Raw genomic sequence first — 27,383 nt, 5'->3', positions numbered from 1 at the left:
AAGTCTTGCACATTTCTTTCTTGTACAAAACTAACAAGTGAACCCATGGAAGGCCCATTTTTCTTTCAGACTACAGGGCTTGGCTGTGGATTCAAAGATGCTCAGGCCAAAGCCTCTGCAAAGTCTAGTCATTCTGGTAATAACAGTCTCTCTGCCTGTCTCCCATTTATTTCTGATGAAACATCTGTCACTGAACTACCTGACCACACACACACACACACTCACAAAGTGTCCAACCAGTCACAGACAGTAGTGGTTTTGTGTTAAATCTCCCAGCCTTCCCCACTCTCTCTCTTCCCTCCTTTTCTGACCTCTGACCCCTGCAGGCACCAAAGGGACACCCCTCTGACCAAAAGTAATGCATATTAACCAGCCACTTGGGCACTGAGGCTGTTTCTTCCATTAGCATACAAAAGCCCAACAGGAACTCATTATTAGCACTGTATAATTGCAGCACTCCTACACAAGCTGTTCCTCAGCCTGAACCTCTGAACACACTCCAGACACACTGAAATGTGCCTCAGTGAGTAAACACATGAGGGCATCCTTTGCAGAAGTGCAGTTCTCTTTTGATACTGAACTAATATGATGGACATTCCAAGCTGTGCTTAATTTGATAGAGATAGTTGTATGTAAGTGAAAGAAGCAATGTGGAGATTCAAGGATGTGATTAGGTCCGTCTCACAGGATTCATTTGGGCATGGGAGGGAATGTAGATGGTGAGGATGGCAGATGGTTTTTAAAAGTGCATATTAATTGATCATATCTAATGGTTTAATATGCTCAGGGGGAGTTGGTGAGATTAATATGAATAGGAAGGAGACAATTTACGGCTAATGCTTTACGGCCTGCCTGCTTTACCGCTGCGTATATTGGTGCAGTGGTTTCAGGGGACTTTGTATTTATCTGTTTGTTTTTCTCTTCCTAGGACCTGTCTCCTCCAATTTCTGTTACTGCGTTACTTTGCTATGAGGTGAAGAAAAGAAATCTAATCACAGACAACCTGAGCAGCTTTAAAAACTTTGAAATGCAATAATAGTTTGTGTGTTTTTAAAAAATGGCTGTCATCAAACACTGAAGTCGGTGTGTATTTATATTTTTGTCCTGGCTGATTCTGATGGATTAGTTTGAGTTATACATTCTCCATGCAGATTACCTAGCATCCTTTTGGGAGAAGCAACAGTCTGTGAATGCAAAACCGTTTCCTCTGCCTATAGCCTGCATCTCAGGCTTCATACCACCCAGAAGTGATGTTGCATTACATCCAGATGCTACTTTGAATAAAGCTACATTCATGCTTGTCATCTGTCTGGCCCTGGTCCCTGTCCATTGCCACATTCGTCTAGTTAAAAGCTCTGTAACTTATACATGGTCCAAGAAACGTTGTCCTGGTGAAAAGGGACACAGACAGGAAATTGGATTTCTTGTGCTCTGTAGACGTGCTGGCATATGGGTGCTCCTTGTGTCCCTGTTGCACGGTTCTCTCAATCACTTTCTCACTCACAGTGCAACAACATAAGGCTATTAGAGATGCTGCGCAGATGACTGTAATCCATACGCAGTGCTGCAGTGAATTACAGAGCAATGTCCCTCTCTGCTATTTCTAATGGGACTCAGTCAGCACTTCAAAGCATTGCTCATTTAAAGCAGGTGTCTGAGAAGCTGTAAGTGTGCAGTTTTAATATTACACTAAAACATCAATTTGAAATCAAACTGGACCATGAAATTTCAGCCATGTTTAATATCAATGAAGATTATGACTGCCTATGCCACCTTATCCATTATGGTGTGCTGGCATCTTATTCTAACACACACACACAGACCAATTATTCTCATGTTTGATTTGAGGCCTTTATAGAGTAGTTTGAGGCAGTCACACTCAGCAGGATGGCAATTAAACACATTCACAAACCATTTCACAAGCACACACAAACACACACACACACACACACACACACTCCACCTCCCAAGAATATGTCTTTCTAAACTCACATGCAACATTTTCAGTTAATGTGAAATGAAGTTTTAAAAAAAATATATTTCTTCTTCTTTTCAACCTGTGACAGTTAAATTTCTCAGTTGGATGCACACATTTGCTTACTTACACATTCCTGCAGTACTTTTGAATTCAACATAATTACCTTGTTAAGTGTGGATGTGAATCTATAGAGAAGAAATCTACTGAACAAAACCAAACAACATAAATATCAAATGTGCCAGAATCGGGGCACAGCTCACTGCAGCATATAAAGATATATTTCTCATTTTGCATAATAGATAGCAGGAGGTTCAGTGTAATTCCACTGTAAGCATCTTATTGCTGGTGGACTTTTCTAAGGCCAATATTCACAAGAGCAAGAGAAAAAAAACTTCAAAGCCATGTAGTCACAAGTATGTTCTTTTCATAGATGCAGTCTGTACGTGCCTGATGCATCATATAATGCTGAGGGTTCATTCAACAAGGCCGACACTCCACACATACCACTTAGCATTCATCTGCCAGACAACAGAAAAAACATGTAAATTATTAAACATGCTGCCAAAAGTGAAAACAGCTTGGAAAGCAATATGGTGGAAAAGATGTCGCATGTCCCACACTGCTGAACACAGCAGGAAGTCAGATAACGCTGAAACAGATAGGTGTGCATTCAGCATTCACTCACTCACCAAGTCAACAAGATTGGATCGGCTCGACTCAATTAACCAAAGCCATAAGCATTTCAGCAAGATGCCTTGAGATGCGTAAATTGAATGATAACTCATTGCCACATGGTGCAATTACCTTTGAAGAGAGACCATGACTTTGAAATGTGAAGTAAACATCTTGCACACATCCAGTCAGCATTTTCTACTTGTGTGAAATGTTGCTCAGAGTATTAAGATTAAACTGAGTGAACAGCTACAGTTGTATGCAGTTTTAATGAGTCAGAGTGTAAGCTCTGATATCTTTTGGCATTGTGTTGCTGGTGCTGGCAGTGATCTGTTTGGGCTGATGATTGATACTCACAGGAGGAATGGCTGCTGGGGAAACTCTTGCGTCCCTCTGAGACTAGATCTGGCTCCCCGGTGCACAGCATCTTCGCATTCACTTGCCCATCTGGGAAACAGCGCTGGAAATAATCAGGCCTGGGTCTGAAAATCAAAAACAACCCAAACAAGGCTTTGTGTGTCATCAGCAGAGAGAATTACCATTCCTTGTCAAACAGTTCATTGGCCATAAATCTGATAAATCATAGCTGAAAAATGTGATCTTCAGAGCCCACAGCGTAACGTTTAGCATCACTGTCAAGAGCCTGTGAAGTATTTCAGCTTGTTTATCATACCTGCCAACAATCAACTTGATGGTGTTTGTGAAGACTCCATTCAGGGCGAGAGCCAGGGACACAGCTGGAGAAGAAAGATTGACACACAATTAGCGTCTTACAGTACAGAGGGTTATTGTTGAAACAGGTTAGACAGACAAGGCTGACACAGCATTTTCAATGTAAGTAACATTTATAGGAGCAGTAATGCTGTAGTAAAAGAATTAATTACTAACAGTGCAATACAGATTCTGCCAGGTTACCCACTCTTGACATACTGTACTAATAAAACAGCCAATTAGGTTAATGGGAATTTCCCTTGCAGATGGACAGATGGTTGTCGAGGATTTATGTGTGGAACAGCTTTTCATCATTTCTAAGCAGCAACTGTGGGAAGAAGGTTTTAAACATGGTGCAGGGCTCACTAACACACACAAATAGATAAACACACTGTATATTAATGCAGGGAAAATGTTTGCCATGTCGACCATCTGGGTTTCGTGTATTACCATGCCAATGGTAAGTCCAATGGGAATGGGAATGTTTCGAATGAGTTTTGCAGATATTTAGTCATAAACCAAAGTGTTGAACAAACTGAAGTTTGGATCAGAATGACGTAGAAAAAGAGTCGGGAGATCAGACTATCATGAATGTCTTTACCAAACATGACAATCCATGAAATAGTTGTTGAGATATTTCCCTCAAAGCCACAAATGTGAAAGTCATAGTGGCACTGGAGGAAAAGTCACCCAGGTCATTAACATTTACCCTGTAGGCACCAGGGGCATCTGGAAAAGTTCAAATATTATATTCTGGGCCAAAGCAGTGGAATGATCACCTGGCAGACAGATCCAGGGAGCCATATTAGCAAAAAACAGTCACCAAACTGAAAGAGAAGCTCTGCACATGTATAGTTTACTGCTGGAAAATATCAATGAAATATTTAATAGGAAGAAAAACATCCAGAAAATATCCCTACAGCAGTGCTGACTAACTGAAAGCCTATCTAACTGTGAGGCAATTACTGCTTCAGCTCAGCTTTGGTAATAGGGAACAGAGGAGCTACAGTTGGTTGACAGGTAGGCATTTCACTGTAACCCTATGTACATTTAATTAGCTATGAAGCAAACCACTGGGGCTCATCATTAGCCAGAGCGGCCGCCCTCATAGGTTAATCCCAGTAGTCTGCAGGCCAATTGAATTCACCCCACGTCGCCAGCGCTCAAATGTATTATCTTCCTGAGCTGCTGAGAGGAGCACAGTGTCAATGTTATTTAACAGCTTGTTAATTTTGGCAAACCCTGTTTAGATCAGATGGAAGCCCAAAATGATACATTTTCCATTTGACCAGTTAAAAAATGGGACATTAAATTGCGATGTGTTAACTTTGTCAGATGCGACTCAGTGTGAGGAGGCCTAGCATGTGTGGTAAAAAATTACTGCAGCAGCTGCATTCCCTCACATATAATCTAGCCTTGGGAAGTTTACCGATGGTCATTAAAGTATTAATTAATTTTGTGCTGGCCCAAAGCCGACAGTAGCACTGACACGGTTTTGGCAGTACATTTGTTTGCACTTATGCTTGTTTGTAAAACTCCTGGCACTAAATGAGCCAATTTCTGCCAAGTCCGATTGAGCAGCACCGCTGATCAGAGTCATAAAGGAGACATCATCTGCTCTGAGAACATATCTGACGTGCTGTGTAGTAACATGGCAGACTTGTGTCACTCCTGCTACTTGTAAAGGGTGTGAGAGGAGCTGATTGGCTGATTCACCTTCCTAATACCATATTCAACCTGTGTCGGTCTGTGCTGTGCTTGGACTGTGTTGGTCACACTGCTCACATTCATTTGCTCTTGCACCTCAGAGTTTGCACGAGTGACTGCACTAAGGTTTCGTTTCAGGAAATAGGCGACCCACTGTGTAAAGACAGGGTTGCTGTCACTGCATTACTAAAGCCTTTCTCATTCAGCTTCTGAGTGCGTTGTCCAAGTTGTCGCAGACAGGTTGACTTCAACACACTCTCTCAAAGGAAAAAGAGGTGGTCAGAGACATCCAGAGTAAACTGCTATTCTCCAAATCTTCTTCAAACGTTTTTCATTCATTAACAAAGCAGATGAGCAGAGGCCCAATAACTGGTGCTGTACATTCTTGGAGGGTTAAAGCTTTGGCATATTAGACCAAATATGCAGAGGCTTCACAAACTTCTGTTATTGAAAACTCTCTGTGTCTCACTAACTGGAAGATTACTCCCTCAGCACACACCAAACAATAAAGCCTCGTGCTATGAGATCTCACATTCAGATGACGAATAATTTTATTCATGCTCTGTAACCAAAATTTAAATCCTCTCTGTGTCATTCTCAGAGAGTCGTCTTTTGGAAAATATAATCAAACTTCCAAAATGGCTTCATTATATCCTGACTGATAGATAATCACGCAATTAAGCTGCAGGAGTTTGGGAATGATAAAGAGTTATTAGACAATCCTACAAAGGGAGCACTGAGGTCTTTTTACTCCAAAGAAAAATAAAGAGGTGATGTGATAGCAGAATGCACTGTATCAGACAATAAACTCTGTATTAACAAAACCAAGTCCCACTGGTGAAAATCGAGCTCAAACCCTTAATTTATGCAAGCTCAGTTATATCTGTTTGAAATTTTGATTGATTCAGAATTAGAGGACTTTTAGGGACAACTTTGAACTCCATAACTGAGCAGGAGTATAGGGACAGCTTCTTTTCTGTGATCTTAGCTTAGGATGAAAAATAAATAGGTATGTAGGCAGTTAAAAAATAAGCTACATTTTGACTGCACACCAGGCCGGAAAACTGCTTTTATGATGTTTCATTCTCATCAGGTCCAGACGTAGCATTGGTTCAAAGACATGTTCAAAGCCATGATCATACAGAGACTTGGCAGAATATTGTGCTCCCTTTTATTCCTTGTTCTTCTGAGTGATGTTGTTTTCCCGTACGTCTATAAAGCCTGGTAGAAGAGCTTCTCTGCAGGCGGCAGTGGGCCTGTTAAGTTCTACACAGCAGTATAATCTCTGCACTGATACACTAAACCACCCCCTCTCCACCCGATTCATCTCTGTGTGTCTGTTTAATTGGATTTGTGTTAAACTTTCTTAATGCTCTCTGATGTGCTGAAGCCTCCGCAGGCACCGCAACCCAGGGGGGAAATGGCAAACAGGAAATAAAGGAGGTGTGAGAGAAATGTCCAGATGCTTTTTGAGAACTAAACAAACTGTGAGAAAATTTAAACGGGTATAAATACTCATGGCTGCTATGATTAGGATGAACTCATGTGGTGCCATATTGACTGTAACTGAAGTCATAGAGCTAAAAGATCTGCTCCTTCTTTGTGACTAATTAGCCCATGCTTTCAGGTAAAACTTAAGAGAAATGAAAGATATTAAAGAGCAAGGAAATTAGAATGAGAGAGGTCTTTTTCATGTGAATTATGTGCAGCAACTATAACATATATGCTGTCATTTTAAGACCTCTCAGATGCAAAAATGTGACTAACCTCAACAAGGCCATGACATTTCAAGTAATTGGCTCCACATACCTAAACATGCCTCCTTGATCTCTGTCTTGTCCGTCCTCTGAATTATCTTCACCACAAATATCACCGCCAGTGGGGTAAGGAATGAAATCGCCTGTGAGGAAATCAAGACAAAAAATGTTCAGTTATTACTGTGACATTGGAGATGCGCCACAGCATCGCACAGGGTCTGTTTTGCAGGTTAATCGTAAAGTGACTTTTGCCTCAGGGAATGACATGAACCCATTCATTATTCAGAGTTAATTTTAACAAGGCAAACTGAGGGGCCAAACAAGCTTTCTTATCGTTCAGTGGGGTCCTCTGCCTGCACAGAGAAGAATTTTGCTCCTCACTTGATAAGAGATTTGGGCCTCCTCAGCACCTAGGTAATTATTCATGCCCTGAAATACATTAATTACTTTCAATATATTTTCTTTCCTTAAGCAACAGAGGTAGTAAAAACAAAGGCTGGGTTTCAATTCCATTATTATGACACACATTTTGAATTTCCCTTGCGTGCTGTTCATCAGTTCAGCTGTGTGTAAATCAGTGTATCTCTGCCAATTATAAACTAATTTTGCACCTCACTCTCCTCTTTGAAGTATCTGGGTTCAAACTCATACTCACACTTTCTTTCTCATAACTGCACCAATATTTACCACCTGAATTTAAGAAGAGATCGTCCAGAATGTCCTCGTTACATGGGCACAGTCAAAATGTCAATTTACAGCTTCAAGATGTTCTACTGTTTGTACTGTAGCTATGAACACACAGTGCAAATCTAATGCAAGATGTCATACTGTAGATGGTATCATATATGCTTTATATACAGTGTGGTTGCATCTGCAGACATAATTTCTTTCCTCGTCGTACAGATGCAGTGTCACCTTTGCCAAAAATGCACCGTGTGTATAGTGACCTTTCAGTCACAACAGTTTCCATCACTTTATCACTGAGGTTGTGAGGGAATCCAGTGAACAAAACAACTCCTCTTTCACATCTCACACCTCAGAATCTAAGCAGGGTGAAGCCGCTGACCTGAATGGCTCCACCACCAAAGGTGTCCTGACTCTGGTTTTTGATGTGGCAGCTCTTGCTCAACTCAACAATTTCATTTACAACTCCTGACTGTATTTTACTCATAGCTGCTTTTAATAAAAATTGGGTGGCAGTCTTCATCTTAATGGTTTGACAGTGCAAATGATTTTGTCTCATAATATTTTATGGCAATTTAAAGATAAGAGAATAAATTTGAATTTAAGAAAAGAGAGCATTCATATCTCTTTTTTAAAAATTAATAAATAGATGTATTTTGGCACAGTGCCTTAATTAGAGTTCATTATCATCTTTTTTCACATTTCTAGATACTCTAGCATGTTAAATTAGCATTCAAAGTTTTAAATTATGCTAATGTTATTGATAACTGTTTTTCACATGTCGTATGCTTCTTGGTATAAGCTGCAGCTTACAGGGTGGACTATACTTTGTAGTAGAAATGGATTGTTGACTACAAATAGTTCTCAATCAGTTTTCAGTTTTTGTAATGCTTACCTTCTGAATATCTCTTTGAGACATGGATTTTGCAGAAAATGGGAACAGAAATGATTTCTTTGAAGATTTGATTGGGTGTTTCTTCCTCTAGCCTGTTTATTCATTTTACAAAGGCAATTTTTGTCTACAGTGAACACAAGAGCAGCACTCAAAGATCATTGAGCCCAATTATAAATAACAAGCACAGAGATTATTCCTGCTTCTAGAGAGAAGAGAGAATCCAAGAGTGACTCTTGAGGCTGCACACAGGCTAATACAGTATATATCTTAATGAAGGTCACAGTGAGTCATGATGTAGCTTCATGTAAATCTCCTCCATGGACTATTTTTATTGGTCAGATGAATTCTCCACACCTTCAGGGCCTTTGTCAGAGCAATGACATTTGGAGAAGCCTGACTGTTGGGTGTCAGCAACGGGAGAATTTACCATAAGAGGCTCGTGGGTGGGCGAGGGGTGGGGGTGCCTTCTCTCCCACATATTATTTAGAGGCCTGTCATCAGCAAAGATCCATGGACACTGAGGTTAATATAAACTGTCAACATGTTTTATAAAGCGTGTTGATAAAGGAAATAGAAATAATAGAGGGCAGATAAGCTGCAGTAGATAAGCTTTATCTATTGCTTTGTGACGTTCTGTACCACAGACAAATGGTGCAGGAATTTGTGTGTGTGTGTGTGTTTTCTGTTTAATTGGCAGAGGCTTTTTATGACTAATGCACTTTCAAGTGCTTATAACAGTAATAACCATCAATAATAATTGGTTGATTAGCAATTTAAAGCTCTGTTTTTTTTATTTAGGAGCAAATCCTCGTTATGTTTTCACCTTTTTATTTTATTCATCGGTGAAACTGGTCTGACAAAAAGGTTTTTAAACATTATTAACTGTGTCAGTATCCAGCATCTGCTGGAGATATTCCATTTATCAGCCATTTTTAGATAGGGGGAGGAGGATTACATATACAACATTTTACAGTAGCTGCCACTATTTTGAGTTTGAAATGACTGACAGCCAATGCTCACCACCCACTCTGCTGCTGTTCCTGCACATAAAGACATGATTGATGTGTCTGGAGGAGCATGGGATGGATTGAAGCACCAGTCAGTAAAACGTTGACAGTTCGCAAAGAGGTGAGCGGAACAAGCAATGGGCAGTAAGTCTTCGCCTGTTGCGTTGGTTTAATATTTTGATTGAACATGAAGTACCTATTAAAAGGTCTCTGACATGTTAGCATGGAGACAAAGATGTGCGGAGTTAAACATATCAACCTGTCAGAGAGATGATGAACTGAAGCTGTGGACTATATAAAATAAGTTACAGATATTTCTTGTTTAATCTTATGAAATGAGTTTGCAGTGTTCTGTAGGTTTTTATAATGCCATCATCCTGCAGCTGCGTAATAGTTCAAACCATGTCACATCAGAGCGGCAGGCCTGATCACACCCCTCATAACAACTCCATGTTAAACCTGTGAAAGATATCACTGTGTGATGTGGTGGGAAAGAGTTCATTATACAGGCTTCATATTACAGTCCTCATCAGGAGCCAATGTCTGCCCCTGAGCACGAGTACAGAAAACATATTTATGTTACAGCAGCTTTAAAAAGCAGTTCTGTTTCATATGGAGCACATTCTGCTGAGAGTACCTGGATAATCAGGTTTACATGGTCACAATTTCTGTTTTAAGTTACCGTTGCATTTGTTCTACACATTTTTTTCCGGGTGTTGCGACTCCCCCGGTGACAACAAGACTCCAGAAAGTCACAGCACCTGGCTGCTGTTTGCTAAGAAATAGTTAGAACACATAACTAACCCATAAAACCACAACTTGCCGTTTTCCCGTTTCTGTTTGTGAATAGATTAAATAAATGAGAAAGAATGTGGTGATTAAAGTGATTACGATGTGCTGGTAGGTGTATTTTTGAACTGTGGACAGAGCCAGGATAGCTGCTCCCCCTGCTTCCTGTCTTTATGCTAAGCTAAAATAATCTCCTCCTGGCTCTAAAATTATACTTACAGCACAGACATGAGAGTGGTATGAAGCATTTTGTCAAATTCATAGCAAGGAAACACACAAAAAAAATAATTTCCCAAAATATTCATCTATTTTACAAAATTTTATAAATCTGCTGATCTTTAAAATCTCATAAATTATCATATTAAAATGGTTTCCAAGAAATGACATGCCACTATTGTAGACTTTTGGTAACAGATGGGAAAAGCTGGAATGAAGTATTTCAGGTTTTACAGCAGCTATTTCTGTTTTGGCATCCTCTGCGTTGTCATATTTTACCATAATCACTCTGAAAATAAGACCATCTTGTGTTCCTCATCTGAGTCTGCAAACATATGACTCACAACAGAGAGCTCTGTAATGACCTTGCATGCTGTATTTTAAGTGTATTGAAGCCAGTGATTGTTGCTGAAAACTGCACTGAGAATATGATCGGTACAGATGCTTCTATATGTGCTGGATACGAGTATCTGCCCAGAAATTCTTATGTTATTTGCTCAGTGTTTACAGAGCGAGCCAGAGGAAAAGCATTTTCAGTCCATGCTGTATCTGTTAGAAATCCATCTTCACCCTGCACCACCCACCTCTGTCAGAGGCAATGATATTTACATTGGAAGAGCTAATCACTGCAGTTCTGTGAGGCCCTTCTCCATCAACACGAGTCAGGCCTCACCTCCACAGTGGAAAGCAGAGGCTTCACAGTACTGATCGTCCTAACTGAAGGGTTTATACACCACACAGATTAGCAAGTATTAGTCAGAGGATGTAACTCATGTAGAACGCAGTAATGACAAAGTATTTAGTGGCAATCAAGTCTGTAATTAGAGGTATGTATAATTACGACAGGTACTTACAAACATGACCCTCTTGGGAATGTGGTCCGACTCCACCAGAGGATTCTTGTAGAGCCAAAGCTCCTCTGGTTGAATCACTCTCTCAAAGGGCTCCAGAAACTCTGTAAATCTGTGCCAAAGAAGAAATGCACACTGATCAGTGACTCGTTTTTGGGGCCTTCAGCAGATGCTTTCACAAAGAGCAGCATACCATGTACCATATGAAATATCACATTTTTTTGTGTGCACAGTCTGACTGTGTTTACGTTTCTGCTTTTGCTCAGCTCAGGAAAACAGGACTTGTTGATTCCTCCATGAGGATAAACACAAGTGAGGCTGTGTAAACAGAGTAAGTTCACCCGTGATCACCTACACTTGAGAGCCCTTCTGTCTCACACTTAACTGAATGGGAACAAATTAGCATGCCCCTGCCTCCTCCAGCACTGCCTGGCCACCTGAGAATCTGCCAGACACAACCTTGTTCTGTGTTGTCTCAAAAAGTCTTTTTGTCACTGCTCTCTAAAACAATTCAATACACTGCTCTGTTACACAATTGTGCAATAGGGAGCCCCTAATATTTAAAACATTAATCTCACAGCAGAAGTAGATTGTTTGAAACTACAGTGTTACTGGGACATTTTCAACTAAATGCAAAAATACTGAAATTCTAATCTCACCCCGTGTGTAACTGAAGAAATGGACCATGTAAGTTTAAAAATAAATGAAAAATACAGCTGCACACTCTGGGGCTCAAAATCTGGGACCCTTGAAAACAACTTACTTAAGGCCCAAAAACAAAAAATGTCTCAAATCCTCAGCATGCTCCAGGGCCTGTGTCGAATTCTGGGTCCTCTGGATCATTCTGCCTGTGCTCCTCTATTCAGCTCATCCACCAACAGCCCTTTCATCATGACACTGTACAGGCTGAATAATGTGCTTTTAAAAACATGTACATCAGTGATTCCCAGTCAGGGGTACTTGCACACCAGGGGGTACATCTGCAGTCACTTAAAATAATCGATAAATGGATAAAACAAACAAAGAAACCAAAAAAGAACCCAAACAAATAAAAACAGGTGAGGCAGTTGCCTTAAGTTTGTGAAGGAGTTTGGGTTCAGCAGTTCATTTCCCAGATGAACTGTTTCAGTCTAGGTGGAAATGGTGATTGAGTAATGCTCTCACAAACAACTACATGCCCTTCAGCAAGGCATTCATCACACATCTGCTCCAGTAGAGCTGCTCACTGGCCAGCGGCAGAAGTATGAGGATATCCTGGATCCTGTGCAGCTCCTCAGTGTGAATCGAACTGTGGAAATGTGAAGGAGGCCATTTGCTAACAGGCATACGAATCTTCTGAAAACCCTTCCTACATAAAAATGGGTTCATGTACAACAAGTTTTCTTATATTCCCTCTCCTCAAGCTACAGGGAAATCAATTATACAATTTTAATCTCTCTAGAAGACATGCAGCATATTACACGCTGTGGAGAGTCTATTTGTTGGTCCGCTGATAACTACGTGTCATGATGTTTTTGCAGGGGAGCAGCCTAATCAGTACCAGCTCATTTTACACCTTGCTGAGCACGTGTGCATGATTCACCTCCACTGTATTACATTTACGGTATGTGGTGCTCGCTAAATTATGCTGTACTAATGATACACAACACGCTGCATTTATAACTCCATTTTCCCAGTTTGTCCTCTCTTCAGCTCTCCTGTTCAGACATCAGTAACAGGGAATGTTATTTTAGTCCACAGGGATTAAAAGGCAGAGAGATAGAGCATAGACAAATAGAGTCAGTCGAGGCAAACCCCCACCTCAACCCACACACACACACTTCATCCACCTCCTCTCTTATGAACACACACCCAGAGCTCCCAGGTCATTAAATACTGCAGTGGTCTACCTGTCACGCTGCCAGGCTTATCTTGCTTCCAGCCCCTAAGGTCTTAATGAGTTTGAGGCGCTCACTTCCCCAAGGTACATACACACTCCCCCAAACTTCATACATATAATTCATCTCAATAATATTTCCTTTCATGTGTTCATATTAGAATTCATATAGCATGCACAAACTGTGGCATGCAGTGGGGGAAAAACATGCTGATTATTATCAGAAATGGCCCATTCTGTCAGGCTTTAAAAGGGCTACCTGTAGCTTTCTCTGCCCCCGTATGTGGTTTCTTGCCTTTAGAGAGTGGTGGTGATGGTTGGTCACCAAGACCTTCAACCATCAGTGTGTTTCCAGTATAAGAGGTTTTAACAGTGCTGCTTCTTCAGGGCAGTCACCATCAGAGAAGTCCGGCCTGCTGGCTCAGGGCTAGCTCTTTAGCATGATAACGTCAGTAGAAGAAAAGAAGTGACAAGATATATGGCCAAAACATGATTTAACATTGGAATTGAAAACTAGCTCCTTTAAAGGTATGATCCTTAAAAGTTTCATAAAATCAAACCCCACTGATACTGTGGTCATTTGGAGCATTTCCAGTCTGTAATTATCTCTCTATGAGCATGAGTGATTCACTCTTTAAATGTTCCACATCCTCTCATACAATCACAAATGCTAGGAAATAATTTATAACCAGTCATCGTGGTCAAAATATATTTCAAACAGAATAGGAAAATGTTTTGTACTGATATGAAAAATTGGATAAAATGATGCCGCCACTGAAATTATACCATGGCGCTTTATTTTCCGATGTTTTCGCCATCACCTTGTTTGCTGGGGATGATCACTTTCATAAGCTCAAAATTAAACTGCCTTTTGGACATGTAATATTATTCCTCCTTCTTTTGGAGAATTTGTATTAAATCTCCTCCATGAAATCAATATCGCCCTCAAAGGTTTTTCCCTTGGCTCAAGATTCAGGTTGAGTCTTTTGCCTCATCTTCTCTTTTCCAGCGATAAACTTTATTAAAAGAAAGAGTCCAATATGGTTTAGGTGAGCTTTAAAGGCTCAAGGCTCCAAACGTCAAGCACAGTTGGAATTAATCAAGGCTTCATCCTTGATGCCGTGGATGGAAATGCCTGTCCTCTGAGGGAATGAATTAGACTTTACTGTCTTTTACAGGCGGAGTAGAAAACAGTAGGAAGTGCATCATTTACAGGCTGGTGACAGAGGATGTGTTTGTCTGTGTGAGGAAGGAGGGACAATGTGGATTACAGTCACATTAGTAAAGCTAATGTCAGAGCTTGGAGAGGTAATGACATACACAGCATGCACCCTAATTTATCCTGCTGGGAAATAATTGTAATCACATTGATTCAAAGAGAGAGACAAAGAGGGTGGGAGGTGGTGGTAGGCTGCATTATAGACACTAACTAAGAATTGGCACATTGAGGTGAGAAAAACATTTATTTAACAGCCAAAAGAGTTTTTTGTTTGCTTGTTTTTTTTTTTTTTTTTTACTTGTGTTATTTATGGCTTTATGTTACATTTGCTCCTCTTTCCTCTGCTCATTCCAAGCCTAAAAACAGGCAAGACAAGAATATAAAGATACAGAAATAGAAAGGAAAAGAAGCATAAACAACACTGAAGCTGTTTTTCTAGAAAGGCAGATTGTCATCAGTGCTCCAATGAGACCCAAAGCCCTCTGACACGATCTCTGGACAGAACAGATGAGCTCTCTACGTGCCAATAAACACGAGGCAAACAAAAGGCCCTGAACTCAGCACCGCCTGCTGGATGCCTGGGGAGCACCTCGTTCAGTTTTATCAGCTTCTGAGTCGAGACATTATTGAACAAAGGCATAAAGGCTTCTATAGGGGCCAAACCATTATAGATTAACTGACAACCTAGCAGGTCTGAAGGTGAATCTGTGAGGTTCTTAACATGTTGGCATCGAACTTCTGAAAAACTTTAAAGATTTATGGCAGCAGGAGGATTTTTTTTCTGCAAATACTTTACTTGTAGGGGTCATTTGTGCTCAGTGGACACGGTATGCCACACGTATCCACATTAATTTCCATAAAGAGCAAATATAACTACTTTATATTCTTGGCTTTTAAGCTTTATATCTGACCTTTTCTAACTCAAGAACTTTTCTAGCTTTTTGTCTCATCCCTGTTCCTCTTCATTAAAGCTCTGCAACTGGGTCAATTTATCATCTCCAATTCCTATCCATCTCTACCAGATGCATATTCTAAATCTGACTAGCACAGCCACAGCCAAGGAAATAAAACTGAATAATTTCTCAAGATCTCCTCTCTCTCCCCCCCTGCTGAAACACTTTGGAGATTTAGCACACAACAGCATCAAGAACAATACGAGCAGCTAATTTGAAAGCTCTTGATTTACAATGCACTGTGGGCAGAGTCTGTGGCCGTGGCCTCGGGAATACATATCGTCTGCTGTGCCACCGTGACAGAAAGTTAGAAAAAGTCGAGAGATTCCCTCTTAATTAGTTAGATACGCTGCGAAGCAATTAGGCATACAGAAGAGCGGAATAGCTTAGTTGGATTAACTTCAGGCAAACTCCCATTCTCACAAAAATAAGTCTGAAAGTAATCTTTTGGCTGAATGTCTGTGTGTGTGTGTGTGTGTGTGTGTGTGTTGGTGTGTGTTGGTGCCTATCACAGATACACTGAGACAGCGGCTGAGCGTTTTCATCAATATTGATCGCATTATACCTGCTAGCAGGGGTTGGCCAGGCAGGAGCCAAATGCCCAGAGCCATTATTAAACTACAGTCACACAGCATTTATCTACAGGTGCAGGAGGCCACAGAGCAATGCTTACACTGCATACCTCAGTTAGCAGACAGAGTGTGTGACCTTCACCTCTCAAGGGGGATGGAAAATATCAGGGAGCTTTAAAATGTCCTCGACACAGAGGCGCAAAGCGCAGCACAGTGCAAGTTGTGTGCTCAGATGTCTTAGGGTTAGCTCAGGGCAAGTCTTGTCCTTTGTAAGTGTGTAAGGGTTAAGCCTTTTTCCTCACTTTGTTGCACTTTGCACCAGAGCTGTTCACAGGTGTGACTGCTACAGTACCTGCTGCAATCCACAGACATTCAGAAGAATGCAGGGCATTGTGTCCGCTCACATTTGATTGCATTTCCATTCTCAGGAGGTGCACATTTGGCAATCAGCTGAGCTACTAGGAGCAAGTTGCTTGTGTGCAGTGAAAGGACTGAGGAGGAATCAAACTGGAGCTGACCATCTGCCAGATCTGAGACGGAGTCTGAAATGACTTTTCCCACCAGATCAGATCACTGCCTTTCTCTCAGTCTGAGAACACCCACATGTCACCCCCTACTTAGTGCTCCCATCATTTAATCATATAGCAGGGAGCTGTTGAAAAGTGACTTATAGGATTTAAAAGCCATTAGGATCAGAGGTTGTGTTGTGCCCTGAGGGAAATTCCCATCCTTCTCTGTTCAGTGCATCTTCTGGTTCATTTACTGCTGGTAAATTCCCATTCCTCCTCTTACAAGCCATCAAATCCACGTTGAGAGCTTGGGCCTCAATATGTTCTCAATGTATATGAAAATATGTGTCGGTAGAAATGGCAGTGAGGAGGAGAGATTCAGGGAGAAATAATAAGACAAATGAAGAGGGAGAATGGCGGAGCAGACTATTTGCTGGCTCTCTGATTCATGGTCAAGGTCTGTCCCAGTGGTGGCTGGCTCACAGACACACTGCTCTGGAGTGGCCTAATCAGCACTACAGTTTAGACGGCCACTCAACACCTCAGAGTAAACAGTGCTTTATTGAAGTGGTGGGTCTCAGTGTGTTAAGTTTGTTGTCTGAAATCTTCTTCCTCTGTTGTTTGTTAAAGGCGTTATGAAGCTAATTTGATTCAGTTCACACACACTGCATATTTTAATGAATAGAATTATAAGCAAGTGTCAGAAAATTAGGTTCACACATCAGGAGAAGTAATACTCTGTTTACAATGATAAAAGAAGAACAGCACTGTACTGGGATATTGAGAGTGGTGTCGATCCTCTCTTCTGTCTCTTAGCAAAAAAAGAGAATAAGCAAAAAACATTCCTAAAATGTTGAACTCTTTCTTAAGATATACCTTCTGGAACGCACTCTTTTGTGGTTTTGCATGGAGCTAATGTTAATAGACACTGTATTGGGTTAAAATGTAGACGTGTACCCAATAACCTGGTAGAGGGTCAAAAACACATTTTTTACCCAAGTCTGTTGGGAATACAGTAAATGGATGTTTTCTCACTGCACATCAGATCACATCGGCTCTCCCAGAGTTGTGCATCTGTGAAATGTGCTGTCACTACGCTTTAACCTACAAAAGAAAAAATTGTGATGATTGATGGATGAGAGTCACAGCAGGTGAGCCTCGATGCATCACAAACCCACAACTTACACACTCAACACTGCTGGAAGGAAACGAGTACTACAGCACCAGTTTTGCTTAAGTTTTCATTTCTTACTCCACACAGAAAAAAAAAAAAAAATCCCGCACTTGCTATTCCAGCAAAATGAAACTCTAACTCCTCCGGCACGGGTGGATTAAAATAAAGACAACTGGGTGTCTGTGATTCAATAAAGCGCTGCTGCTGCAATTCGATTAGGGCTGGGTCACAGAGACTGACGGACTGAGGATACATTCCAGATTTAATTATGCTGCTTTATTTCATTCATTATTATTATTGGACCTGTTGACCAGATACAGATACAACTAATGTGTGCTTCTGTGTGGTGTTGACTGTAGGCATGATGCACTTTTTAGGAACAGAAGTTTCATCCAGGCTAGTAGCGATCTACCTGATTCCCACTAACTCTGGAATCCAGAAATCTAAAATCATGACATTTGAGGCTACAGTTTTTGGTGGAAAGGGGACCAGACTGCAGGGAAAAGTGTGGAAACAGAAGGTATTAAACCTGAAGGTGAGGTGTGTGTGTGTGTGTGGCTTATTATGGCAGTGGGCTGAAGTTTGGAGACAGAACTGAGACCTGGGGACTGGGGCTTTGGGCAGTATTGTGTCTCTAAGGAGAAGAATGTCAATTCTTATATCCTTTTCCAAATTTATTGTCACAGCCTGTGTAAAAATAAAATGTGGAAACAAGATGATTATATTGTTAGCCAACAAACACCTGCTCTGGGAAAATACACACATGATAATAACCTTATCTGAATTTCCCATACAGCAAACCACAAAGCTAGTATAATCATATTTAATCAACATAATTACTGGGCTGTGTTCAAATTAGACATTATGCATTTTCCTAGAGGCTTCTTAAAGTGTACTCTGCCATGCAAGTCAGAATACTGCAAGTGCAATAAATGTCACATCCCCTCTCTGTCTCTGTTTGTGTTAGTGGTTACAGTCAGGGCCTTGACCAGACGTGTCAGGAATACACAGCATTGGTCCTGTCACAGGCAAGAGGAGAAGGAGGGGAGTGGGATAGATGCTGAGTGACACTCAGCTAGCTCTGGCTTCCCCCGAGATATGTCCTCTCAAGTTGGCTAACGGGGGGAGAAAAAAAGAAAACAGCATCCTCTCCTTGTCATGCAAAACCCCAGTGGTGGGATACAGAGGAAAATGCAGGGTTATTCTTTTAGTTTTAATTACCCATTCACACTGGCTAATTCAAGATGCTGTATCAGAAAGCCACAACATAATGAGGAGCAAAACAAGGGCTGGCTTGGTCAGACTACAGGTGTCTGTTCACAATAAAAGCCCCAGAGACACTTTGAGAAAGGTCAGAGTCCTGTATTTGAGACAGGCATTAGGATAAGCAGTGGTCTGAAGCTGGCAGGACATGGCCAAAGGAACACAGAGGGACTGAGGAGTCAAGGAAGCATGGTGGCGGTGGGGGGGGGCACAGCAAGATAACTTTCCAACCCACAGCAGGAAAGAAAGGAGCCAGGCTGCTACACACACATGATCTGCCCACAGGCTTCACAAACGCTCCACAGGTCCAAAGCTTATATTCACTGAGGTTGCTGAGTAAATGCATTGACTTTACCGGCTCATTGCTGTTAGCTCATCAGATTTGTTGAGCTTTCTCTCTCTCTATTGCACCGTGTAGAGAAAACTGTCACCCTGAGATGCTCCTTTTGTAATGAAGTGTTGTAGTTAACTCTTTCTTCTCATCCACACAAACCTAAGTCGTTAATTTCCTGTTTTTCCCACAATGACTTTTGACAGCATTAAACAACATTTAAAGACATAGTTCAACACTTGGAAATATGCTTTTATTTTCCTCCTTTCAAAGAGTTAGATAAGAGGTTGGTACCATTCTCATGTCTGTGGATGTTAAGTACTGAGCTGGAGCTGGGAAGCAAATAGCTCATTTTTGCTGAGATGGGGGGTAACAACCAGCCAAGCTCTCTCCAAGGTTTAGTGTGAGTCAGAGGAGTTACTGCTGTAACTACGCTATTTCTTGATGAACTACAGTTTATCCATCTGTTCACTCCTTCTGCACACTGCATTTCTAAGTGTCCAGATTAAACAAACAACATACAATACCCTTTCCAACATCTGTAATTAGGCTTCAGAATTGTTGTTTTTTTAACCTTTTTTTAACAGTCTTGTTGCGAGGCTAAATCCTCTAGTGATGAACTATAACTCTTCACAGTGATTTTTTTCAGTAATGAGTAGCGTCAGAGATTATTGTGTGATTTGTTATCAGCTTGTCTGCGCTCTTACTGCAGGTTTGGTGGAGATATCAGCTGAATCTGTCTGCGTTCAGTGGAGTTAGCTTCACCGAGGAGGTGGAGGTGGGGAGGGACAGTTAGCCTCTACCAAGGTGCAGCAGGTGGTACTAATAAGCTTGGTTCTAATCAGGTGTCCCTGTAAGTCATGACAGTGAGCCTGAATCTGGCTATTTTCATTAGCTACACCTGACGTGTAACTGTAACAGCTCGCTGTGTAGTTTGTTCTGTGCACTGTCAAAATGTCCTCCATGAAAAATGTGAGATTGTCCTCCACATTAAAAACTGCTTTTTAACAGTGGATTATTCCTTTAATAACGTATAGGAAATGGGAAGAAAATAAACGATTTGCACCTACTGTACGTTTGGGACAAGAATTTACTCCGTGCTATGTTCAGTGCTCTGTAATTATCCTGCGACCTTTAGGTAAACCACCGTCGCTGAAGGCTGAATATGGGAATTAAACTGTCTATTTATCAGTTAACCTTGAAATGTTTTAATCCTCAAAGGTCAGATCGGAGTTTCACATTCCCTTGCTTTGAAACTGATGATTATCAGGAAAATAAAAACAGGCCTGCTCAGGCACAGATAATTAATTCTGCAGGCAGAATAACTGACGTCTATGGTCACCTCTGAGGTTAAAGAATCTGTGTTCAGCTCAGAGCAAGCTCCTCTAAACAGAAGGTATATAAAGACACTTGGGGGTGTGTGTGTGTGTGCCTTTGCTTGTGTGTGGGTTTATTAAGTCATGGATGAGGGTAGCCATGCTTGGAGTGTCAGAGTGAAAGACAAGGGAGGGAAAGAAGGGAGGTGGAAAGAATTAAACAGAGGCAGGCTGATTGTGATGACTGTGATGTTGGACACAGATATGGGACTGGGACACGAGGCTGACATTTATCAGTGTTGTCATGCTCATTGTTCATCCTTGCAAATGTCAAAGTTGGCAGCAACAGGAGAGAGATTTCAGCTCTGTGTTCACTGAAAGGAGGAGTGAACTATACACACCCCTCAGCTGCACCCACACTGTGAGTTAAAGCAGGTCATTAACAGCATCAGAGGCCAAGGTGCACTCCGACATGTATGCAAGCAGACACACACACACACACCTCACAAAAATACACTGATTTAAACACAGTGATGCTATACTTTCATGGCTCTATACATAATACATCTGCTGATCTGTACAGAGTATATACTGACTGTTCTCTCTCTGTGACACTTCTGTTGCCTCAGGCTCTCTGAATTTATTTTCTTTCCCTTCCTGGTTATTGTTTTCAGCCCAGGCAAAAGTGCGACTGGCAGGGCAGAGAGTGGGACCCAGCCCCCGCTTTAAATCTCCACGGTCAGCTCAGTTGCCCCCTGGATTTATTGCCTCTTATGTCAGTCATATGATGCAGAATGTAGGGTCCCAAGCAAACATGCAACAGGCAGACATATGCTGGAATTTCAGATGTTGTGGCTGTGGGTGGCTTTACGTGAGGTCACCAAACTCCACGCGCTAGGAAAAAACCAAAGCTAACAGGAGAGCGAGGGAGGTGTCAATCAGTCCCTCTCTCTCTCTACACACACACACACACACACACACTCTAATCAGCCAAAATAACTGAAATCACCTGTGCAGAGCCTTTCACTGCTGTCTGACTCACTCTGAAGAGCTGAAACATGTGAAACACGAACGTCTTTAAAGGTGCGGTCATCTTCATTATTCTGTTAATGATAATTTGTCAAAATGGCTTGTGAATGAAAATCCTAAGTGCTGTGAAATGGAGCCATAATTAACATGATTAGTTACAACTGTGCGTTTTGCTGCTGTAACAGTCAAAATGTGACAAGTGAAAAAGATCTACTGTGTGACATGATTCATACTCCTGCTTTAACCACACAGTCCTGACACAAAGTCTAATCAGCCAAATGAATTCAAGTGAAAACACCTTTGTGAGTGAGGCATTAAAGTGTGTTGGGGCTTTGAGCCACATTTGTATCTGCAGGTTAAAAGGAGAGGTCTGAGCTAATGTCTGTTAACACGTGGAAGATAGAATCATAAATGTGGTGTTTAATGACTCGAACTGTGAACCTTCGTCAATCACATTATGATTGTTGTTCGTTTCATCTTTACACCTAGGATTTGGACTGTAGGAACTTACCATTGTGAGCTCTGAGTCAGAGAATAATCCAGTTTATCAGATATCAGTGCACAGCCACAGTTCATCTGAAGTTCACACCTCAAACTTTATGCACCTCCAGCTTTCTCTGAGAGTTTTACAGTTCATGTCGCCCATGTCTCCCCGTCCCTGCCACTAAGAAGCCCCACATAGCATGATGTTACTACCACCATGTTTCACAGTAGGGATGTATTAGCAAGAGGTCCCTGGTGTTTCACTCAAATGGTTCAATTTGGTCTCATCAGACCAGAGAATCTTTTTCCTCTACTCTGAGTGCTTAAAATGCAGCTTGGCAAACTCTCAGCAGACTGTCATATGCCTTTTACTCAGAGTGGCTTCCGTCTAGCCACTCTACCATAAAGGCCTGATTGATGGAAAGCTGCTGAGATGGTCGTCCTACCAGCAGTAACTCCCATCTCAGCAGAGGGCTTCTGTCAGACTGTTGGGTCCTTGGTCACCTCCTGGACCAAGGCCCTTCAAGACCACATTGAATATTTTTGTACATGAAAGATTTCTTTTTTTTTCCCTGATAAATTTGTAATAATCTCTAAAAACTTGATTTGACCTCGAGTGGAAATTTATAACTACAAAATAATACGGTATGCAAAAAGTGAAAGGGTCTGAATACTTTCTGAAGCCACTGAATATGCTGTTGATTTACCTTGCTGTGGCAAAAAATAAAAAACAGCAGCATTGCTGTAGCAGCAGCATTGTCTAAAGGAAACCACGGAGGAGTCATCAAGGAAACAGTCTGTTCTGACAGCAAAACCCAGAGGCCTGAGGGACACACACACAGGGAGGCTCTTTCATCTCCTCAGCCCCTCGTCTGTCTTTGTAAAGATAAAAGTATAATGCTGAAAAATGACAGTAATGGAGCACATCTAAGAAAATACCTGAGAAAGGGGCAATGGAGGGAAAAAGTGACAGTGAGAGAAGGTGGGAGAGACAGAGAGGAAATAAGAATAGAAATATCATTATGGGAGGAAGTGTAAAGCAGTGCAGGGATGTTCCTCTCTGCTTCAGCGTCAACTGTCACTTCCAGACTGAGTCCACGACTCTGAGGTCTACAGCGTTCTCCCTCAGCTCCACGTCCACCTACTGAGCCACAGTCACGGTTCAAATATTTCATCTTCTACCAGTTAATGGGGAAATTTTTATAGAGTATTTTCAGACAAACAGAACGACGATGGCAAATACCATGCATGAAATATCGTACATATTTCTATATAAAACTATCGCCATGACTCATATCTCTTGGGCTCAGAGCTGTTATCTACATATTCTTAATCATTGAAATGTTATTTCACTCTGATATGTTTCAAATAAATTGAGCTTTAACTATCTCATCATCATAGAACTGAAGCTTGTCTAAAACGTCTAAAAGAAAAGATCAAGGCTAAAATACCATTTAGTACTGCTACTAATCCAGTAGTGCACTGCCAGAAACATTTGACATTGTTTTCATTTTCAACATGAAGCATTTTTACTAATTTGATCAGGGGTTAAAGGAGTGGGATTCCTGGATTCATCAATTTGATTATGATGGAAAAATTGGATCATGAAGATTTCCAGACACTGAAAAAGCTTTTAACAGAATACCATGTTGCAGTATAACTGCTGATCAGGGTATGATTACCCAGCTGAAAATTTAATTTATGAAATGCCTACCAGCATGAGCACAATCTGTACTGTGGCTGTAGTTTTAATGACTGGGTTTTTGATTAAATTCCCCCTGTAAACATGGTGGCCTCTGATTCATTTTCTTATTTTTTCCTTGTCATGAGACTCAGATTTGGGGATTAAAACTGAAGTTCTATAAAATATTAAAATGGTAAATTCACCTGAACACCTGATGCTGTCTCACACCACCGCTAGATGTCACTTAACAATAAAATGTAACTGAACTATGGGGTCAATTCTTACAGGAAGACAGTCTCATAGAGAACCATGACAAAGTTTCATGCCAGTAGTTGTGGAGATATTTATTTTTTTTTATCTCTTATTCTATCAGTTTTCTTCCTGTAGTAAATTTTCATCATCTAATGGATAGGCTGACCCACAGGGCAATCTCTGGGAAAAAAAACTTGGTGTATTGCTTTAAGAAGCGAAAAGGACAGACGGTGAGTAACAGCGATCTGATGCCCATGGAGGGATAAAGAGATGGGGCTGGATAGATGACAGCAGGGATGGCGAGACATAATGAGCTGATCAAACGATTGTGGAGAATGAAATGCCAGAGTAGCTTCGAGCGGTGAGAGGCCGAGCTGTCAGGGAATCCCTGGTCCTGGTGTGATAGTCAGCTGCCTCTGCTGTCACTGGAATCGGGGTTATGTCTGCCACGACACCTGCAGAGTTTGCTGATCCACACTTTTCACCCCCTTAGGTCTACACTCCTCTATCCTTCTGCCAAACACAAACAACTCCATTCTGTTCATTCTCTGTTCATCCTCTCTTCACATGACTCTTTCCTCTGTCTCTGGCCTTTTCTCTTTGTCCATTTTCCATCCATCTGTCCTTCACTATCATTCCATCTTTTAGTCGCAGACCTCTCAGATGCCTAAATTCACTCTTCAGATTTAGCATACAACACACAAACCCTTTTCAAAATGTCATACTTGTGGTGTTGCTTCCCACCTCTGCATTTTCACTCATGCTTTCAACTGTGCTTGTCGAATTATCTTTCCTTTGTTTGGTTTAATTGGATGTCCCTGAATCAGCTGCCACTTTTCACGAGCTACTCCTGTAAGAAATAAGTCATTAATCAGGCTGTTTTTACATAATCAAGTTCTCTCTTTGCTATTTCAGACAAATGTCAATACATGAACATTCCTAGAGGTCATGCTCTTTTCAAGCAACCCCCCCCCCCACACACACACACACACACACACAGACACACACATCCGCCCTCTCTGATCAATTTGTGTCAACAACATCCAGTCGGAGAGAGTTTCCACCTCCAGCCACAATCAGTTATCAAGCCTGCAAACTCAATTTTTTCTTCATCTCTAAGATAATGAGGGTTACAGATTGGATGACCTGTGATTCAGAGCCTCAGATGCTGGCTGCCAGAATTAAGAAATGCAGAGACAGAATGCACTGTAATAATCATGTCGGCAGTGAAGAGTAAACAAACAGCAAATGAGTTTAGTTAGACATGCATCAGATTGTTGAAAAGTGATTTCTGCCCACAGGAGAACAGGAAGACTCCAAAACAAATTGACAAGCGACAAATATGAAACAGAGCAACATGGATGTCCCAGTGGAGTTCTCTTTCTCACCATTCAATACGTGCTACTGCTATTCTAATATTTACTTGAGTCCAGCTCCAGTTCAGTCGACCAGATTCGGAGAAAAATATAGTCTAAAAGCTCAATGTTGGACTTTGTCCATCGGCAGCTTTTCATTCAGCTCTCTGCCATTACCAACTGTGCAAGCATCGTTTGCTTGGAGATTTTACCCATGGGAAGAGTAGTTTAGACTACCCCGTATAGACTGGTGAAATAAAACAAAGAGCTGAAGTCTGCAGAGCTGTAGAGTGGAGGTACACCTGCGACCTTTGGCTCAACATTTTCTATCAGAGAATTTACAAAATATTTACTAAATACTTGAAACAGCTCAACAGGCTCCACCTGCAGCAGGTTGGGGATGGGGGGGTATGAGATTGTGGATGCGTATCACAGTTTCAGTCTCAGTTTTACAATCATCACATCCCTAATATATATGAATATTTTTATTAGTACAGCAGAGTCAATAATCCATAATATTTTCATGATCTGTAAGCCCATATTTCATTCTGTTTGTGGCCACATTTTCTCTGCAGTTGTCATTCAGTGTATGTACATTCAGTAATTGAATTCTGAATTCAGATGGCCCAGCTAAGCATGGCGGATTTACAGCAAAACTATGCATGCATGTAATCCAGCACAATTTTATCTCATTGGCTCATTGTTTACTGCTCACTCCCTTTACACACACAGAGCTGTTCAAGCTGCTGCTCATGCAAATGGAACATCCTGCCACCGCTTCACATTAAAAGCGTTAAACAGGCAAAACACAGGGTGGCAGCAGACACAGAAAACACAGTGTTAACCATGAGAAGTTCAGAGATGCAGCTACAAAACAAAAACAAAAAACCCTCAAAAATCAGGTCATGGCTGCTCATCTTTCTGTTAAAACAATGGGAGGTTGTTTAGTTACACTCTTTTCTGTGTTTGTTTCTGTTTTTTGTTTAATCTATGTTTTTTAAAATCATCAACCCAATAACCATAACAGAAATAAAGATAACATTGTTATAGATTAAAAATACATTTTTGTTTTTCAGCCACAGAGACAATGTGCCCTGATGACTCTGTGACCAATCCTCTACAAAAAGATTTTCTCCATAAAACCAGAGTGCAAGAGCTCCCATCCTTAACATGCAGGCTAAACAATCCGCTTATTCTTAAACAGTCTAAGGCCTGACATTCTTCTCCTTCCCAACATCTCACAAGGCTTTCTGAGACTTGGCCAAGGCTCTGGGCTGCATCCCAGGGCTGCTCCTAAGCTTTCCTGTGAGAGGAGAGGATGATACGCAGTGAGCCGAACACTGTTTTAAGGAATGAACAGCGTTGTTTTAGAGCACACACTTAACCTCATTTGACAACAACTATATCAAAACTGATCCCTAAAATGATGTTAGCATCAGAGGGTATTTAACTCGTCATACACTGGACGGTCTGGCGTGCCTCGGTGCCAAAACGTGATGAACAAGATTCCTGCTAAAGTCTCTGCAGTAAAAGAGTCGGCTCTGCTCAGGCCCAAATTGTTACTCTTGGCACAAACAAATCTGTTCTATTTTGTTGTGTACATCAGCCCATAAAACAGCTGCCCTCCTCTCTGGCCAATCACCCCATCGAAAAGCTTTTAGATTGCAGTGATAAGAGTTCTCAGAGTGGTTCTGGTGCTTCTCTCTTCGCTGTGCCTCAGGTCTTTATCAGTAAAATCTAAAAACAATCTCGATCTCCCCAACTGTACGTCCTCCATCTTGTCCTCATCCTCCTCTGTCTCTCTCTGTCACTGTGTCCTTGCTTTGTCTCCTCCTTTACACCGAACCACTGCTCTGATATTTATCTGCTCATTCAAGTGTCCTACTCAGCTATGAGCTTTGGAACAAACACACAGAAACTTTTACTCCGAGCATGTGTTGATTGATTGAGGACACGAGCTCTGCCACACAACTGCTCAAGGAAGAAATGACTTCTTGGTATTTGTCTAAGCTTTTGCTTGTTGTGCTGCAGATTACAAAGAAAGAAACAGCACCAATCTCATTATCCTCTCTCTCTATGTTGAGTAGCTAACGCAGAAAA

General features: G+C 41.3%; 1 protein-coding gene across 1 annotated transcript in view; it reads right to left on the bottom strand.

The window, feature by feature from the left end:
* Positions 1-27,383, bottom strand: part of plpp4 (phospholipid phosphatase 4) — a 39,934-nt gene that overhangs the window by 9,587 nt on the left and 2,964 nt on the right. The window contains exons 2-5 of the mRNA XM_018686485.2: positions 11,271-11,379; positions 6,878-6,968; positions 3,324-3,387; positions 3,008-3,132 (exon numbers count right to left, since the gene is read on the bottom strand). Coding sequence (XP_018542001.1) covers positions 3,008-3,132; positions 3,324-3,387; positions 6,878-6,968; positions 11,271-11,379 — 389 coding nt within the window. The remainder of the gene's footprint in view (positions 1-3,007; positions 3,133-3,323; positions 3,388-6,877; positions 6,969-11,270; positions 11,380-27,383) is intronic.

The sequence above is a fragment of the Lates calcarifer genome, linkage group LG16_LG22, assembly GCF_001640805.2.
Source record: "Lates calcarifer isolate ASB-BC8 linkage group LG16_LG22, TLL_Latcal_v3, whole genome shotgun sequence".
Classification (NCBI taxonomy): Eukaryota; Metazoa; Chordata; class Actinopteri; family Centropomidae; genus Lates; species Lates calcarifer.
The sequence above is the reverse complement of the archived record's forward strand: the minus strand, read 5'-3'. Positions and strand labels throughout refer to the sequence as shown.